General features: G+C 34.8%; 4 protein-coding genes across 4 annotated transcripts; 2 read left to right on the forward strand and 2 right to left on the reverse strand.

The window, feature by feature from the left end:
• Positions 1 to 322: 322 nt before the first annotated feature.
• On the reverse strand, positions 323 to 3,311 carry LOC147290665 (elicitor-responsive protein 3-like). The gene is made up of 5 exons (XM_086237599.1): positions 3,245 to 3,311; positions 2,097 to 2,162; positions 1,846 to 1,972; positions 1,048 to 1,165; positions 323 to 400 (listed from the first exon to the last, which is right to left on the reverse strand). Exons 1-5 carry the CDS (start codon positions 3,309 to 3,311, stop codon positions 323 to 325), a joined length of 456 nt encoding a protein of 151 aa, XP_086093725.1.
• Positions 3,312 to 4,743: 1,432 nt separating this feature from the next.
• Positions 4,744 to 7,069, reverse strand: LOC147290666 (elicitor-responsive protein 3-like). The gene is made up of 5 exons (XM_086235127.1): positions 6,936 to 7,069; positions 5,762 to 5,827; positions 5,497 to 5,623; positions 5,251 to 5,374; positions 4,744 to 5,038 (listed from the first exon to the last, which is right to left on the reverse strand). The coding sequence occupies exons 1-5, from the start codon at positions 7,000 to 7,002 to the stop codon at positions 4,967 to 4,969; spliced, it is 456 nt and encodes a 151-aa protein (XP_086091253.1). The 5' UTR covers positions 7,003 to 7,069; the 3' UTR covers positions 4,744 to 4,966.
• A 5,164-nt stretch (positions 7,070 to 12,233) lies between these two features.
• Positions 12,234 to 15,146, forward strand: MYB3R2 (myb domain protein 3r2). The gene is given in 8 exon segments (XM_086238500.1): positions 12,234 to 12,284; positions 12,602 to 12,659; positions 12,908 to 12,933; positions 13,100 to 13,203; positions 13,449 to 13,577; positions 14,208 to 14,821; positions 14,913 to 15,019; positions 15,021 to 15,146. Coding segments are annotated over 8 exon segments (1,215 nt in total).
• A 1,897-nt stretch (positions 15,147 to 17,043) lies between these two features.
• LOC147290668 (Thioesterase superfamily protein) lies at positions 17,044 to 19,051 on the forward strand. The gene is made up of 3 exons (XM_086237284.1): positions 17,044 to 17,355; positions 17,934 to 18,080; positions 18,656 to 19,051. Exons 1-3 carry the CDS (start codon positions 17,113 to 17,115, stop codon positions 18,803 to 18,805), a joined length of 540 nt encoding a protein of 179 aa, XP_086093410.1. The 5' UTR covers positions 17,044 to 17,112; the 3' UTR covers positions 18,806 to 19,051.
• Positions 19,052 to 19,217: the final 166 nt, after the last annotated feature.

Raw genomic sequence — 19,217 nt, forward strand, 5'->3', positions numbered from 1 at the left:
AAAACAATAAACATTAGCAAAATTGACCGATTATCTAATACAATAACCAAATTGAACCACATATCCGTTTAAACACAAAAAGTACTAAACGAAAAGGCTAGGAACCTCAACATGATCGAAGTTCTTTATTCTTTTCTCAGGCCAATAAATGCCAACTCACCAGCTTAGGGGACGTTTGGTATTATATTAAAAAAGGGTCTTCTTTATCTCATTTATAAGTATCATAAATGAAAATGAAAAAACAGTTTTTGAAAACAATACCAAACGCCTCCTAAACAAAACCATCATACATTACAGAGTAAGAATCACAAGGTCATCATCCTCAGAAAGATGATTCTTTCCATCCACCATAGCTCTCCTCATGAGCATTAGATGAATGTCTCCGTCCAGCATGGCCGTCCTCATCAGAATAATCTGATTCTCTTGGTCCACCATACCTTTCCTCAGCTCGAGATGAATGTCTACGTCCACCGTGGCTCTCCTCGGAGTAATCATCATAGCCTCCACGAGACCTCTCCACAGGTCTAGATAAATGTCTTTGTCCACCATGACCCTCCTCAGATCCCTACAATACCATACAAATACGTACACTCGATCGAGTCAAAGTCACTTATAACAAACAATACTTAATTGGTTCGTTAGCATGCACGAGTCATTCTTCCTTAGAAGCTATAATCATAATTGATATGTGTCTAAATTTTATTTTATTTTCTAATGACTAATATATTCCTAGCTCTTTGTAAGCTACTACTTACGTACGTATCAAATCATGATTGATTTGTAAAGATGAATGATGTGAGTAAAAACAATGCTCGCTTACAAATAATTAATGACATTTTAACTGTGACGTTATTAAGTTCAACACAACCACCAACAACCATCAAATAGAATATTGAGTACAATAACACAAATCTAGTGGGTCATGGGATGGTCGTTGTAGTGCCTTTCCATATAAAAAATAAAAGTTATAAAAAACATTGAAAGCAAATGATTAAAAAATTGGAGGAAAAGAACAGTGAACAACTTTTGATAAGTAATATATAATACCTCAGGAGTGAAAGTGAGTCCAACTTTAATCTCTCCACAAAATTCCTTCTCCTGATTGACAACATTGTATGAAGTTGGTGGAAGGCTTCCTTCCATGAACAATGATTCTAAAGGAATGCTGCATGCGGCCATAGACATGTAATTAAATACACATATATTTTTGAGTACTAGTCTCTATATATGGACTAAATGGCCAATAAAACTATACATATATACCTATTCAGTTTATCTGCTAATAGTTTAAAACTTTTAGGATGAATAGTAAATATGATATCAGAGCCATCTGAGTGTAAGTCGGTTAAGGAAATCATACTCAACCACCCAAAAGAAAGACCACACTACAAGAAATGTGAGCAAAGCACACCCCTCATTAGTAGCACAAAATGGGGTGTCAATTGGGAACTTCAGTCCCTATTATCCAATTGACACCCATTTTTGTTAAAATCGAGACACTTCAGTCCCTATTACCTAATTGCCACCTCATTCTATGCCACCAATGAGGGTGTGCTTTACTCATATTTTTGTAGTGCCACTTGTACGTGTCCACATGAACCATCCAAAAGAGGAATTTCACATGAGAGAGAGTATTGAGTGTTAGTTTCACATTGGTTAGTCTCATCGAGTCTCGATCTCCACTTAATAGCTTAAATTTTAGAATGGATATACAAAATGATATTAAAAATCAGATATATATAGTTTCTTAGGGCAGGACCAGACAGAACAGGGTGCAAATTTTTGTGAGTGACCTTATACTAAATACTAACATATTAAAGGACAAAAGAAAGAAAGTATTCTCACGTTGCTTCTCCAACAAAGTCATCTGCGGTCAAGGTGTCTTTGTCCATTATTTTCAAACGAAGTTCGTCAACATCATCTGAGACTGTGAATGAAAAGGTCTCATTCCATTCTGATTCAGATCCTTGCGCTGCATATACAATATATTTTTAACTACACAATTTATTGTAAACTGTACACACCAAATTTAGCCAAATGTTTAAAACAAATTCATGGAAATAATTAATGGAAAATATATATGGCTAGAACTTTACCTGAGACCACATTGCTTTTCTTCTCTTGGGTCCTTACAGTTACAAGGACATATGGATCCATGTCAGCTGCTCATAAAGCATTCAACACAAGGCATACAATGCAATTAGCATACTCAGAAATTTAATGTAAACAATTCTAAATGGATAAAACTACTTTACCATATTTTGGTACCCTATGTGATACCAAATCGCAGTCCTTAATTTTGGCATATATTATTTGTTTTGAGAAGAGGGCATGGATTATATTTGAATAAAATTATTTGTACTATTTCAACTGGTCATTTTGTTTTTGTGGAACCCACCTCTATTAGGGATATATATAATATATCAATTGAGATAGTACAAATAGCATTACGTGGTCATATTTATATCAATTTATTTACAGACTATGCCTAACCCACCTATAGATGATGCATACATATTTGTTGTTTATATTGCTCCAAAAGAGTGGCACACATGCATAGCAGTTATAAGAAACCTAATGAAATGGAAATCAGCTAGCTAGCTAGCGCAGCCACAAGAGTACTTGAGAAACAATCACAAGAAAGACAAAAAAAAAAAAAAATGATGATGTGAGTAGATCATGTCCTTTGTTATTATTGCCCAAAAGTGGATCAATTACAAGACAACATATATCAACCCAAATACCCACATATCAAAAAGAAAACTAAATCAATTTCGTACACGTAAATTTTATCATGAGTATATGACCAGGAAAAAATAGATGGATAGATCTTTTCTGTAATCACTTTAAATTACTATGAAGCGATGAAAAAATGGATCGATTACATATTTTGAGGGGTACTGAATCAAAGATTCAACATTTACAATGACAAACATACACACTGTCACACACATATATATGTATATGTACACACATTTGTATACATACACACACATGAAAAAACATGGTGATATACATTATATATATATATATAGATCAAGCCTGGAAAAATCACGTAACAGCATTCAAATTAATATGCAAAGCAAAATATTCAGATTTCAGATCCCAGAAATCATTTCTCATGTAATATATATATATATGTGTGTGTGTGTGTGTGTGGTGTTTCCATAGTTAGTATATAACAATGACCAGAAGAACTTAATTAATGTGACAGATCGAAACAGAGGGAGAGATATATAGTTACCGAGAAAATCAGCGCTGTCGAGGCCTTTGGCACTAACAAGTAGAACTTCAAGCGTTCCGAAAGGCATGTTGTTATTTAATTTGGATCGATCGGATGAAATGAAATGAAATTCACAGAGAGAGATCTAGAGAGAGAGAGAGAGAGAGAGAAGTGTACGTACGATCGAGTGTTGCAGTTTTTTAAGCTTAATTAGGACGACGACTCAATACAGCATTATATTGCCACTTACCAATTCCGTCTTCATAGGGGTTGACGAGTTCAGTTCTCTTCTATAATGCGACATGTCGTTTTCTACTCTTAGTTCTCTCAACATAAAATTAAGTTGGTGTACTCCATATATTTTGTGTGTCACAATGTTTATACGTCACAATCTTTTGACCATTTGATCTTTAATTCGATGATTTATTTGTGAAAAATTCATTTATAAATTTTTATACTATATGGACTAAGAAGATCGAGTGAAGGGACTCGGTTAGTTGAATAAGGAGAAGTTATGTATAGAAAGAAATTAGATTTTCTTCTTAAGCTTTTTTTTACCATAATCATCCATATTTATTACAATATATGGTTTTAAAATTTTAGGTATATTCATCATTTTCTTACTTTTAATAATAGAATAGACACTCAATTAGTTGCAATATATTATGCCCCAATCATCTCCACCAACCTCCATCAACATCTGTAAACCTTAATTTCCTCCATTATATATATATATATTTATTTATTTCCTTCTTTGATTTGTTTTAATAATTTTCTCCTTAATTTCATGCTTTACTTTAAGAAAAAAAATTTATTTGAAAAAGGGGATTCAAATTTGAGACTTTTCTTACAATATCACTAGACCAATATTCGAACTTGACAGCTATTCCTAATAGCCGGTATCTTTCTTAACTTAATGAAATGTTCTTGTATAAATTTATGTGGTTTGCACACTATGAATGAAATACACAAAAGAATCATTCTCCAATTCTTTGAATTAACAATGGCTATATAAATTAGATTGGATGATATATAAACTAATTAATTAGTCGTAGATGCCGACCTTCTGCATGCGCGCACGACCAAGCAGTGCAACGTCAGGTTATATTTGCTAGATGAAAGTAATGATTATGCCATGGCCTATGGCTATGGGTGATCGATTAAGCCTTTTTTTTTTTTTTTTGGTTCTGAATTAAGCCTTTCCTATATCCATTAATATCCAACTGTTCATCCTTCCCTCGATCTCTCTAACCCTTAACCCTCACTAATCATTCCCAATATCATGTAATCTTAATTAATTTGATATGACCTAGCTTGTGAATTTAAGCAAATCAACCAACATGTGTTGGGTCGAGCATTTGTTAATTTTGAAAATGGTTGAATATAATGAGGTAAGGAAAATATGAAAAGGGAAATGTTAATTTGCTCTTCAAAATAAACTCCCCACATTCTTTCTAGTTTCTATGCACTCGATCAGTACACATGAGAAATGCAAGAGGCTTATTTTGGAGTGCAAATAGCATATCCCACATGTGAAAACAGTTTACTACTAAAATTGACTGATTACTTCAGTCCTCCAGACAAGTTAATTATTTAATTAGGCACATATATAGGTTCAAGCACAAAAGTAGACCAAAAGTAACCTCCAAGATGATTAAGGCTCTTTATTCTCTTTTCTCAGGCCAATACCAAGCAGCTAAATGAGCATCTTACATTACACTGCATGTAAATCACAATTCATTTTTAGAAAGATGACTCTTTCCATCCACCATAGTTCTCAGAGTCAGCATAGTCCCTAGAATGAAAGCTGCTTCTCTGCAACGACGAATAGAGTCAAATTAATATTCAACGGCACTAACAATGTAGGTGTTAAATTGCTTTAACTGTGATGTGAACCAGCCAGCACCCATAAAACAGAATGTTGATCACACTGGATGGTGGTACTGGTACTGCCTTAATTTCCAAATCAAAAATAAAAGTTGTGAAAAAAATTGAAAGCAACTTTTGATAAGTAATAATAATAATACCTGAGGCTCAGGAGTGAAAGTGAGTCCAATTTTAATCTCTCCATGATATTCCTGGTCCTTGTTGACAACACTGTATGTAGTTGGTGGAAGGCTTCCTTCAATGAACAGTGGCTCTAAGGAAATGCTGCATAAGACCATATATAGATATGTAAGTTAATAAGACATCTGAAATTACACATCATACTTTTAAGTTTTAACAGAGACAGATTAAATTAAGGACAATTGAACAAAAGAACAAATACTCACGTTGCTTCTCCAATAAAATCATCATCGGTAAAGGTGTCTTTGTCCATTATTTTCAAACGAAGTTCTGAAACATCCTCCGAGACTGTGAACAAAAAGCTTTCATTCCATTCTGGTTCAGATCCTTGCCCTGCATGTAAAATTTTACTTTGATGGCACAATTCATTGAAAACTGAAAAAGAAACCAATTTAACTAGTAGTTCACCCAAAAGTTAAAACAAACGCATGGGAGAATGCGCAAAAATAATGAAGATGGCTAAAAGTGTACCTTTGGCCACAGTGCTTTTCTTCTCTTGGGTCTTCACAGTGAAAATGACATAGGGATCCATCTTGGCTGGTTCACACAAAGCATTCAACCCATGACATGAATGCATAAGCATATTCAGAATTTTAATGCAAACAAATCAGAAAAGAGATCATCATATTTGTATCAAATTGTTTATAGATGTAAGTTGATGTTTGGTTCATTAGAATGAATCTTGTATTAAAATGGAATGAGCATTCCTATGAAATCAACATTCGATTACTCGGTTGCCCTCCTATTCTCACAAGTTCACTTGAGAGTAGGACTTCAAGTCTTGGGGGTTCTCAACTCATCCCCAAACTTTGGACCCGCACCTAGAACCTAAGGGAGTGTAATATTCATTGGAATTTAGAAGACTTTAGTAGAATTAAAAGTCTAAGCCTCAATTAATTAAGAACCATGAGTTTCTAACCCTGAGCTCTGAACCCAGAACTCAAAACCTGGAGCTTTGAACGCGGAGCAAAGTATATGACCCTGCACTCCGACTTTGAGCCTCAAACCCCGAGCTCGAAACATCAATCCCCAAAGCCCCAGCTCAAACCCTGGACCTTGGACCCCAAACCCCGAACCCGAATGCCTAATCCGATCCCAGACTCCACACCCCAAACATAATTAGGAGATGGTGATCATGAGATAGACTGCTATATGCCAGAACATGATGTCTTTTGTTATTAATGCCAACAGTGACCAGATCATTACAAGATAATCAAACCCAAATACCAACATACCAAAAAGAAATTAAAATAATTCAATCAGACATAAAGAATACTGATAACTGGTGAGGAAAAAAACCACTGAAAAATAGATCTTTTACAGGGAATATTAAAAATTTTCACTAATACTTTTTTTTGGGGGTACTACTGCATCGAAGATTCAACCTTTTAAGCTCACAAACATACATATATACATAAGAAAACATGGTCTGATGGTCATCAACTTTCTGATATACAGAGCAACGAATTGAACAGATCCAAACATGGCGAAGCAGAAAACAATCATGCACCCAGAAATCTTTTCTCATGTACATCAATCAGTATAGGTGTAATCTCACAATTAATATAGATCAATTGGCAGCAGAAATTAATGTGATTAATTAAGATTGATAGTACATATACATATACAGGAGAGGAAGACTTACAGAGGAAATCAGTGTTGTCAAGGCCTTTGGCATGAACAAGAAGAACTTCAAGGGTTCCCAGAGGCATGTTTGGTTTGGGAGAAATTCACACAGAAAGTGAGAGAGAGAGAGAGAGAGAGAGAGAGAGAGAGAGAGAGAGAGAGAGTCTGAGAGAAAAGAGAGAGTAGGTAGTGTTGCAGTTTCAAAGTTGATGCGACGAGTGTACGAGGAACTCTATTTAAAGTAAGAACATTTCTTATTACCACTTGTCAAGCATGCCCCTATGCATAGTGGTTGACGCGCTGTTCCACATATTTCCACTATACGACATGCCGTTTTCATTTTCAACTATGGTCCCTATCTCATTCTGTCATTCACCACCTAAACTAAGCTTGGTATTTTTAATTGCCTTACTATATCAAGTATGTCATCTTTTTCGTTACTCAAACTAATTTGACTCTTTTTTTTGTCCATTTAAACTTCATACAAGCTCAAAGGCAGAGACCCAAAGAGAAGTCCAAATCCACAATTCACAAAAACAACATGACCTAGTCATAAAGTAGAAACCAATACTAAGAAAACCATAAAGCAACATAACCCACATTACCAAAGCAACTCCAAGCCAAGAGGGCAAATGAAGAAATGAAGGGAGAAAGGAAGAAATCAAGCAATCGCGTGCATCGGCAGTTCGATTCACTTCACGAGGATGATACATTTTGATGGGTTTCACATTAGGTTGGCTAACAAAACGAATAACAAATTTGATGAAATTTGGCAATTAAGAAGAGTAAAATGAGAAAAGAGGCAGAATTTATGTAGTAGAGACACAAATTAATCCTAAACTAAGTTGGTGTTGTTTACAAACTTATAAAAATCACTCACATAATTTGAACTTATGCATATATTCCATACAATCAATAGGATAAAAGTTTAAAATACGTAAGTAAATGATAGAGTGGTGCTATTTGTACATCACATTTCCTCTTACTAAACATCCTTCTAACTTTTTAAAATTTGTAATTTCTCATAACACACCCCTCATATTATCAAAATACCCTTATTTCATTCCTCTCACAAAATTTCTCACTACATACCCACCCACCCAACATATCCAAACACTACACACCCCACCCCCAAACACTACCAAACTGATACCAACAACATACAACACACGACACACTTAAGTCAATGCCGCCGTCAAAGCCGCCATTGAGGTTACTGGACCCTACCATCTCACAGTTTCACCACCTTGCTGCAACATCTTCTCTCCCCACCATAACCATTGTTGCAAGTTGGAGTGCGGGTTTTTAGGGTTTAAGATTGAAATTTCGGGTTAAGGATTGTCACTTTCGCTATTCGTTTGGCACTGGTCTGCTGAACAAATTCGATTCATTCAGTAGCAATCTACCGAATAGAACATAGATAGTATGGTAGAACACTATTGAATGAAACCAAATTTTTTCTTTAAAAAATGTGGTTCAACAGGTGTTTGCCGAACAATATATAACAATTCGGCAAATACCTGTCGAACATTTTAGATTCGTTCGACACTGGTTCATCGAACAAATCGCGACAAGAAATTGAAGAACACAAAAAAAAATTAAAAATACAAAAATTTACTATCATACATCATCTGAAGACGAGTTGAGGCTCCATTTATCAAAACTAATATATTTTTCTGAAATATTATTACTTATATAGAATAAAGAGAGAAGGTTTAAAGTTTAGTGGATGAAAGATGAAGACATGAGGTTATGAGAGGAAGGGGTGTGCCTTAAGGGTTGTGGTTAGGGTTTAGGAGTGTTGGTTTTATTTTTTATTTTTTCAAATATGGGTTGTCCTTTAGGGTCTTTTCACTTTGTGTTAATTAAGTCAATTCACAAATTAAGTGAGGTGTGTGTAGTGAGAAGAAATTGGGTATGCAAATAGCAGCACTCAAATGATATATCTTTTATAGTACCACAACTGTGTATAATATGTTAAAGTGTCTTTTAGTGTTTAAGGACTTTTAAAAATTACATATTATTCAAATTGAGTTCAACTAGTTATTACATTAGTTTTCTCATTTTACAATGTAATCTCATGATTGGAATCAATCGTTCAATTTTTATATCACTATTTGAATATGATATCTACAAAAAAATTAATCAAATTAGAAATTATAATTGATTAAGTAACAGGAAAAGAAGGTAGAAATGAGAGCACTTATAGTAGAAGCCCAAATGGAACCAAATTAAACCTCCTTTCTACTATAGTACTATATATATATATACCGAATGCTCTAATTAAATTTCATTCATTTTCTCCGGAAAAAAAAAAAAAAAAAGTCCCATTTTTTAACAAATTTTACATATGGATTTTTTTTTTTGAGAAGCTACATATGGATTGTTGATTTTTTTGAGTGCTTGAGCGCTTTGTATTTCAACCGTTGGATTGATTAAACCCACTTCATATAGAAGATAAGTGTATTCTACTTGAAAGTACTCATAAATTATATATAATATATACGATTTTTTATATATAATTTAATTATGTAATAATCGTTCTCATTAAGATAAATGTCAGACCAGCTCATGTCTCCCTAATTTACAGCAGTGTCCAACTTATGCAGCAAAAATGATAACTGTTGTGAGCTGTACGTCGGTAAGCATCGAAACTTGCTTAATTATTGATAGAGTTATCCTTTCTTTCTTTCAAATTAATGAAAATCTAAAGACAAATTTACAGGACTCGCATTTTTTATTTTCTCGTGTGGTAAACCGTAAACCCACTATTTAGCAATCACACTTACACTTATATTACAAATTTTTATTTTTATTCAAAAGAAAGGAATTCAAGTTTTTAATTAGGCATAAATTCAATTTAGACACATAACTATATAAGCTATTTCAACGGAATCCATGAATTTTAAAATATTTCAAATATACACCCGATTTATTATCTAAATTGAAAAATGAATTTATGTTTATTGATTTGTTGAAAGATCAGTTAAATGATAACTTGGTTTTTGCTGACCGGGATTACTTGGCGACGTGGCGCTATCTTAGCAAACATTTCCCGCCAAATGACCGACACAGGCCCACAATTTAATAATAATAGAGAGAGAGAGAGAGAGAAAGAGTTTGTGGGCCCATGTCAGGGGTTAGGTGGACCCGTGTCGCTCATTTCCCGCCAAATGAGCGACACATGTCCACTTAACCCCTGACACAGGTCCACAAACTCATCATCTCTTTCTCGCTCGTTGAACACAAGTGAGAGATTTATATTCGAATTTGAGGGAAAACATGATGTTTTTTGGAGACTAAATAGTCAGGAGAGCGTTCGACGAACGAGAAAGAGGTGATCGGTGTGTGGGCCAGTGTCAAGTGGACATGTGTTGCTCATTTGGCGGGAAATGTATGCTGAGTTGGTGCCATGTCGCCAATTAATCTCCGTTAGCAAAAGCCAAGCTAACATTTAACTGATCTCTCAATAAATTGATTGACGGAATTTCATTTTTCAATTTACATAATAAATCAGGTGTATATTTGAAATATTTGAAAGTTCGTAAATCCTGTTGAAATAGCATATATAGTTATGTGTCTAAATTGAATTTAGGCCTTTTAATTAAATTTGAGATTTACAATAATTTAGAATTTAGATCATAAAGATTGGAGACTACACTTATTAAGTAAGGTATCATAATTTTGTTTATACAAAAGGAAATATTAGATGAGAGTTTGAATTTCCAAACTCGCTTGTTAATGGTGTTCTAGATTTTTGGCGCCAAACAAATTCCTTCCCTCCACTTTTATTACCTGAACTAAAAAGAGAGCTGTATTTTGGTACTAAACTGGCTCTTAACAAAATTGTCGGACTATACTAATTTGTTTTCCAGCTCATAAACTCAGTCTCAAATCCATAAATCCAAATGTATAATAGTTTTAAAGAAAATAAATAATCAAACTTATGTACAACATGGAACAAAATGTTTATGCCACAAAAAAAGGGGAAGAAATTGTTCATATGAATTAAAATGGTTTAAATTTCTTGTATTCTCTTTACTTTATTCCTCATCTCTCTCATTCATTATCTACATTCATCATTTATTTTACCTTCTATCTTTTAAGTAAAAAATAAAAATAAAAATGTCACAGAAAAAGGCCCTTAATTAAACTTTTCCAATTTCAGCCGTTGATTTTGATTCCCATTTGGGCTTGAATTGAGCCATGCAAATATGGACCGACTGATTGAGACCAAAGAGACAGAACCGACTCAAAGAATTCCCTTTGAAATAGACCACTCCACAAACATGGTAAGTTTGAATCATACTTAAATTACATTGCTGCTTGGACTCTCTCTCTCTCCGTGATCTTATTCTCAACTTTCCCTCACTTTCCCGCGAAATTTCTCTCTCTATCTTTCTTTCTCTGCAAAAACCAATCTTTCACGTTAATCATCAATGGCTTTCTTTCTCTCCAAGCCTCACCTCACCCCCTCTGCTCCCACTCTCTCCCATTAAAGCCCAAACCCATATTCCATTGAGTTTTTCCTATTTTGGCTTTGGGTTTTAGCCGTTACAGTGTTTTCAGAAAATCATGAAAGCGTTTCCATAAAAACAACTCTTTTGGGTCCTTCCAAAACTTAACGTTTCCGTTGATTTTACTATTGATATTTTGTTTTCTTTACTGTGTACGCTGTTTGAGTCTTGACCCTTTAAATACTAAAGGGTTCAGAACCTTCAAAATATTTTATTTATTTGTTTCTTTGCTTTTTCTTGGATTTCTATCAGTTGGGTTTATTATATGAATGGCATTTGAGGTTTGTGTTTTGAATTGAAAGCTTCACGGAGTTGGGTATTCATTAGAATTTGATTCTGAGACAAAAACACAAAAATGATGGTACAAGTTAAAGAAGGTGATGCTAATATGAAAGAGGAGGGGGGTCTGGTTTCTTTGAGTTCTTCAGTATCTGATAGCAGTGCAGATAATGTAGTTCTCAAGCTAGCCTCTGTTCAAGGGTTAGTAATTGGTTTTTATGTTTTCACTGTGCCATTAATCTTGGAAATATTTACTATTGACTGAACTCTAACTGTGTTTGTATTATTGCCCTTTTGAAAATTATAGTTTGGTTGTGAATTCTCATAGTTCGATGCAAATTATATGCCTTTCTGTTTCCCAGAATTCTTGAGGAAAATAAAAGGATGTTTGATTTTAATTTGTGGGTTTTGTGTTACAATGAGAAGCTGATCAAAACAATTGTGCATTTATGAATTTGAATGGTTATGTTATGACATGGCATGCCTTAGATGGTATTAACTGTGGGTGCATTTTTAGAAGAATGACAGGTCCCACAAGACGATCGACAAAGGGAGGCTGGACAGAGGAGGAGGTCAGTAGAGGATGTTGTATGGTTTATTTGAATAGTTATCAGTGCTGATGTAGAAAGCCAAGTGAATTAGTAATAAAAGATGCCTCCTTTATGCTAATTCTTAGTGGTTCCATTGAGTTCTGAGTGCAATGTAGAACTTCTAGCTTTTTGTGTGTGTTGGGGAAAAAAAAATCATGTATTGTAAATAATTTTAATATGTTGATGCTTATTTGTGTATTGTAACTTTGGTTCTGTTAGTATAAGTAATTTGCAATTGCTTGACATTCAAGTTTCTATAGCAAATAATGACTGTATACATTTTGTTTTCTTGTTGACAGGATAACATTTTAGCCCAAGCTGTCCAAAAGTTCAATGGAAAAAACTGGAAAAAGATTGGTGTGTATCTGCATATGACTATTCTTTTTCATATATTTCTGAGTTGAGTTTTGTTTTTGGAGCTTTAATTGCTTTTGACCAAATTTGAGAATTAAGATAGTTCTCAGATACAAAGAACAAGCTCCCTGGTATTTTTTCTTGGTGCTGTATGAGCTTTGGAGGAAACTGTTTGGGATATTAATATTGATGAGCTGTCTCTCTCTCTCTCTACAAATGTTGATTTAACAAACTTAAAAATCCTTTTGCAGCTAAATGTGTTCCTGAAAGAACAGATGTTCAATGCCTTCATCGCTGGCAGAAAGTTCTCAATCCTGATCTTATTAAAGGATTTTGGTCCAAGGAGGTGAATTTTTAAAATCACATTAGTTCTCTTTCAAAAAGGAGCTTCTACTCATGTTTTTACTATATGGTTTTGACTGATTTTTTGTTGAAACTTCCAGGAAGATGATCTAATAATTGAGCTTGTTGCAAAGCAGGGAAATAAGAAATGGTCTGAAATAGCAAAGTCCTTGCCAGGCCGCATAGGCAAGCAATGTCGAGAGAGGTACTAGATGATTTATCACACTTCAGTTAATACATATTATTGGAATTTAGTTTATTCTCTCTTCTTATTTATGTTTTCTTGGGTTAATTGACAGTTCATCCATCATTTCTTTACTTTTTGTCTTAATTCACTGCTGTGATGTTTCGTTTAGAGGGAAACCCTTTGTTTTTATTTCTCTCCTTTTCCAAGCTCCATAAAGAATACATTTATATATAGACTGAAGCTTACCATAATTTTTGGTTCAGGTGGCACAACCATTTAAACCCAGATATAAAAAAAACTGCATGGACCAAAGAAGAGGAACAGACTCTCATTGAGACCCATAAACTTTATGGGAACAAGTGGGCTGAAATAGCAAAGTTTCTGCATGGAAGGTATCACTAGAATACTATATTACAAATATACCATGTAACTGCTAATTGGAAGGTGTAAAAATCAAATTATTGTTACTAAGGGGATTTATCACATTTCTTTACCAAAATGAGAAATTAAAGAGGTGATAAATCATTTACGTAGATGGAAAGGTGTTAAATGTGTTATTGATGTTCTCTTGTTATATATATAGATAGTTTCTTGGTAATTATAGTCCGCCAATCGTGCACATGCCCTGCCTTTTTGAGAACCGTTACTAGTTGGTTCTCCATATGTGCACTATTTACTGTTTGGAGATAGCATGTCTTAGTGTAGTTAACTAATTTTGACAGGTAGTGGCCAAAAAAAAAAAAAACTAATTTTGACGGGTGTTTCATTTCATTGAATATTTAATGTTAAGTTGATATGTTGGCGAACACAATCAAGTATAAGAATATATACTTTATAAACACAATGATATTTGTCCGACCTGATCATTTGAAGAGGAAACTCAAGTAGTGGCATTCAGTTGGGATATCAATCTGTTAATTATTTGAAGCACATCGACTGATGGAGAATAATTTCTGTTTTCTTCTTTTTTTGGAGGAGGCTATGATTGAACTGATTTTAAATTCTATATTACGATTGTGCAGGACTGAAAATTCAATAAAAAACCACTGGAATTGCTCAGTTAAGAAGAGGTTAGAATGTGCTTCATCTCGTGTTTCTGGTGCAGACATAAAAGTAGAAAGCAGAAAGCCTGAGGTGGTAAAACAAAGTCTTTATCAGAAAGCTAACTTGGAAAGAAATATGGAAACCTGTTCACTGGATCTGGTTCTTGGAACTGCTAATCGAAGGGAGAGCCAAATACAATCTTCAGACAACGGAAATCGTAGGTGGCTTTCAGAAGGGGCAATTGCAAATAATATGATAAAAACACCATATAGAACTGTATTTTATGAGAGAGCTCCACCTGCATGTGGTTTAAAAAGTGAACAGCGCCAAGGAACTTCTATTAACTGTGGCAGGCTGAGGGGTCCCTCACATAATTTGACTGCTAATTATTCCAACAATACTTGCAATACTGCTTCTGATGATCTGGGTTTTCCATATCAACATAGACAGAACCATAAACCCAGTGATCCTATCAGTTCATTGCCTTCCAGACCACTTCCTGGTTGTAATAAAACTGCTGGTAATTTTCTCAATAAATCAGCTCTTCCCGTTACTGTCCAGAGATTTAATGAATCTTCTAATGTGCCACAAGGTAATGTATGTATGTATGTCTAATTAATTGCTGTGGGAAGATGCATTTAAAACTAAGTGGCTAATCTAACAGTTTCATTTATCCTATGAAGCTTATGAGAAAAGTAAAGATGCTGGAGCTACTGACAATTTAGAGAATTCAGCTCTTGGTCGCTTGTGGTACAGGCCACTCCAACTAGAGGATTTGAACTTCTTTTTCGCAAACGGTGAATTCCCAAGTACAGATAGTTACATCCAGACAAAATGTAATTCAATTTCCCTTTGCACTCCACCAAGCCAAGACAAAGGAACTTTTGTTCCTTGTAGCAGTCCAGATTCCACATTGAGAAGTGCAGCGAAGACTTTTAAGAACTCGCCATCTATCATAAGAAAACGAAGACATCCAGTTTCCAGACAAATTGTCAAAGAAAATCATGGTGCCCCTGTCAGCTCAGAAGAAATCAGCAATTACTCCAGAAGCAGCCCCCACTTCCCACATCTAAGCCCATGTGGTAAAAATAATTTTATTAGCACCGTTCGATCAAATGCCAAGCAACTTTTTCCTTCTCCTCAAAAGACTCAGAAGCTTGAAGATTCTGCTGTCATAAAATCTGTAGAAAAGCGCTTGGAACATGCATTTGATGTCGAATGGGATTCAGCTAGCACCATATCTAGGGTATCAGCTCCAGATTCTGGTGCCAATTGTGGTTAAGTGGCATTGGACTGTTAAAGGCATCATGCTACTCCATCATCAGATAGCCTTTAACTTGTTGATATAAATTCTGTGAGTACCAATTCTGCCAACTTTTTACACATGTACTTTCAAAAATCTTTAAAAAGTGAAGAAAAATAAATCATATCTTTTAGCACTACCAAAATTAATTTCCTTGGGCCTGTAGGAACATGTCATGTTTGAATCACTTGTATGAGCTTTTATACATCTAAATTGCAATTCTATTAACTCTTTATTTTCATCGTTGACTTGTTAATCTGTTTTCCCTTTTCCTTTCTGGCCCTAACCCTCTTCGTTGCTCTTACTTGCAGATAAATTATCATCTTCATACATGTACAATCTTGATATACCATAACTAGTGAGGTTTGGTGAATATGATTTTGCAGCCACCTTGTTTACAGCACAAGTGCCCCATGAAGGGGTTGAATTATAGAACTATACAACATACTACCTTTTGGAGATTGACTTTAGAAATATGTGCACAATGGCCCCTAACTAGCTAGGTCATGGTTTTTTTTTTTTGGGACACTGGACATAGTTTTGCTGCTTATTAAGCCTAGTCAAAAGTATTGATATTTTGATTCTCTTTCATCTAGACATATATAAGATTATAAGGGGATAACTTTAGGTGTGGGATGTGAGACAATCAAGATCTCGCATTTCGGGATGAGGGACACCTAAAGTTTTTTCGTATATATAAGATGATCTCTTTTTGTTACTTGCATACAAAAAGAGTACCAGTAACCATAATGTTACTGGTACTCTTTTGATTGCATTTAAGAAAAATGTTTGGCTTCTATGCATAAGAAGCCATTCTTTCTCACTAAACGAGAATGAGAAAACAAAACCAAAACCAAGATATCACGTTGTGATTTTATTTTTGGTCATGAATATATGTGGTGGTAGATTTTGTCTATATCCATATACAACTATCTAGTTATTGAGTAGTAGTATTTTTCTCCACAACATTGAAGAGATATAAAGTTTAATTTTTCTCTCTTAAATAAAAAACCTAGTGAAGTCTAGTTCATCACATATATCGGGAGGCGAATCACGGTTGCGAATTTACTTGCTTATCTGGCTAGGCATTGATGTTGAGAGAGAAATTTAGAAAATTAAATCAAATTTAGTTTAATTAAAGTGTTCGAGGGTCAAATTTTAAAAAAATATCTTTTTTTGCCAAGGTTTTGAAAAAATAAGGGTTAAAAGTCTTTAATTAAAATTAAAGTTAGTTTTTCAATTTTCTCATGCTGAGGAATGATGATGTTTATTGTCGTTAATTATTTTTAAATAAAATTAAAAAAATAGAAAAAATAAGTCACTTGTTACCCTCCTAAAAAATATTAATAATAAAAAACAGTTGCTACGTTGCAGTTAGTTCCGACTAAATCTTGTATGGGCATGCCAATGAGCATCTCTCCCATGAGGTGCGATCCACATACCAGGTATGGGGCATGCCACATCGTAAAGTCTCTCGTTAGTTCCACAGAGACGGGTACAGACTGTACAGTATATAGAGAGATATGACAAGACTGGCTTTGCCTTAGAGCCAGACAGATAGACATAACAAGACGACAAAGATGGCAGTGGTAAAACCCTCCACTGCGAGCTTCGCTTCCACAGCAACAATCTCCTCTGACATTCCTGAAGAACGCGTTGACCAAGCTCTGGGTTTTCTCCAAAACGTGGGGATCTCCGACCCTGTACCAGATCATTGCAATACCACTGACTTCTATTCCGACCTCGTTCGTGGTGTCCTCAATCCCCTGCTCATCTCACGAGGCCGTGTCTCCTGCCTCGTCTCTGTTAAACCTGCTGTTACTGTAATCTTTCCCTGCTTCTCTCTCTTTTTTGTTTCAATTTTGTGTTTGGGGTTCGTTCTGTTTGCTTGCTGAGAAAAATCTAGGAATGGATTCTACCCCAAAAGTGGGGAGGGAAAGAAGAGGACCCTTTTGGCTTTTTGTTTAAATTCAATTCTGTTTAATGGTTTTTTTTTTTTCATCTGGGTATGACTGAATTGAGCTGTATGCCTGCTTGGTTGCTGAGAAAATTTAGGGAAGGAAGAGAAAGTTTATTTCATTTAAAGGGTTTTTGTATATTCAATCCAAAATTACTAACTGGCTTAGGCCTATTTTATTACTTTGTCTTATTGAGACTTTCATGTTATGCAAGGCAATGTGAGATGATTTGTTTAACTCAATTTCAAGGTTTGACTTTATTATCGAATTCCACCCATTTTGCTCACTAGTGTTTACTTGGATTTTAATTTGATCCCTGTTTGAAATTTTCAATTGTTCTTTTATTCTTGAGAAAAGAAAAGGCAAGAGCACTTCGGGCTAATTTTCGTCCGTTTTCTTGCCAACCAAACAAAGGGAATGATGTTTTGTTCATGAATCTGCAGAATTACTTTGCAGGATTTCACGGAGGAGCTGTTGCTGCTGTTGCTGAGGCTGTGTCAATAGCTTGTGCAAGAACAGTCGTGACTGAGGATAAGGAGCTTTTTCTAGGGGAGCTAAGCATCTCTTACCTCTCTTCAGCACCAAAGAATGTGAGTCCTTCGGAATTTGCACTTGTTTCTTTTAACTGTTGTTTTATAGAGTTTGATCAAATGATCTCACTCTTTGAGGCATACTTAATGGTATTGAATGACTCTGAAGCAAGAACTTAGGATTTAGGATTTTGTTGGCACTTGTTTGCTTTTCTTTGAATCCATCTTCTTAAGATGCCAATATGGAATTGCTTTAGCATAGCATGTGATACACACTGCCCAAAAATGGAACATACAGACAGAGCCAAGTTTCTGAACCTCAAACAATATAGTTTTAGCCTTATCATCCTTGAATGAATTAGGCTGAGAGTGGTTCTAAACCCCAAATATCTGGTTCAAACATTGATGAAGATGCAGAAAAATTAAACAGATATTCAATTTGTCACTAGATATCGGTTAGGAATTTCGCATGTATTGTCCAAACTGAAGTTTTATACCAAGGTTCTATAAAGCTAATATAATTTGATTTCCGGTACTGCATAGTTTACAATTTTGATTGTATATAAAATACATTTTTCTCATTATTCATTTGTTTCTTTTTTCTTTCATGTCTTTGCAATGGGACTCACTTACAGTCAGAGGTGATAGTTGAAGGATCTGTAGTGCGGAGTGGAAGAAATCTGACTGTGATAGCACTTGAGTTCAAACTCAAACTCAAGAATACTGAGCGCTTGGTTTACACTGCTCGTGCTACCTTCTTTCACATGCCCACTGCCAAATTATGAATTTGGAGATTAAAGATTTTTCACTTGGGTACCTCAGTTTATACCATTGGCTTTAATTGTTTTCCTTGATCGAATGATGTTGGGGAAGGGGATTCAAATTCTGGACCTCGCATGTAGGGATAAATGTTCTTACACACTAGAGCTATGAGCTTCCATGTCTTTATTCTACAAAACATCTTATCAATTGTTGTCACTGGCTCAGTATATTACCACAATATATATATATATATATTTGCTTTGAAATAAGATCCCTAAATGAGAATGTCTTGGTCCTTAAATCAAATATGGAGAGACTAAAATGCATTGAGATGCACTAATTAATTGTGATTTGAATCATTTGATGATATCATCTGTTCATATTTGATTTTTTTGGGCTTATTAATATTTGATTAACGACTGAAAAATAGGTCCT

Source organism: Dryas octopetala, chromosome 3 (assembly GCF_963921425.1).
Source record: "Dryas octopetala chromosome 3, drDryOcto1.1, whole genome shotgun sequence".
In the NCBI taxonomy this organism is placed as follows: Eukaryota; Viridiplantae; Streptophyta; class Magnoliopsida; order Rosales; family Rosaceae; genus Dryas; species Dryas octopetala.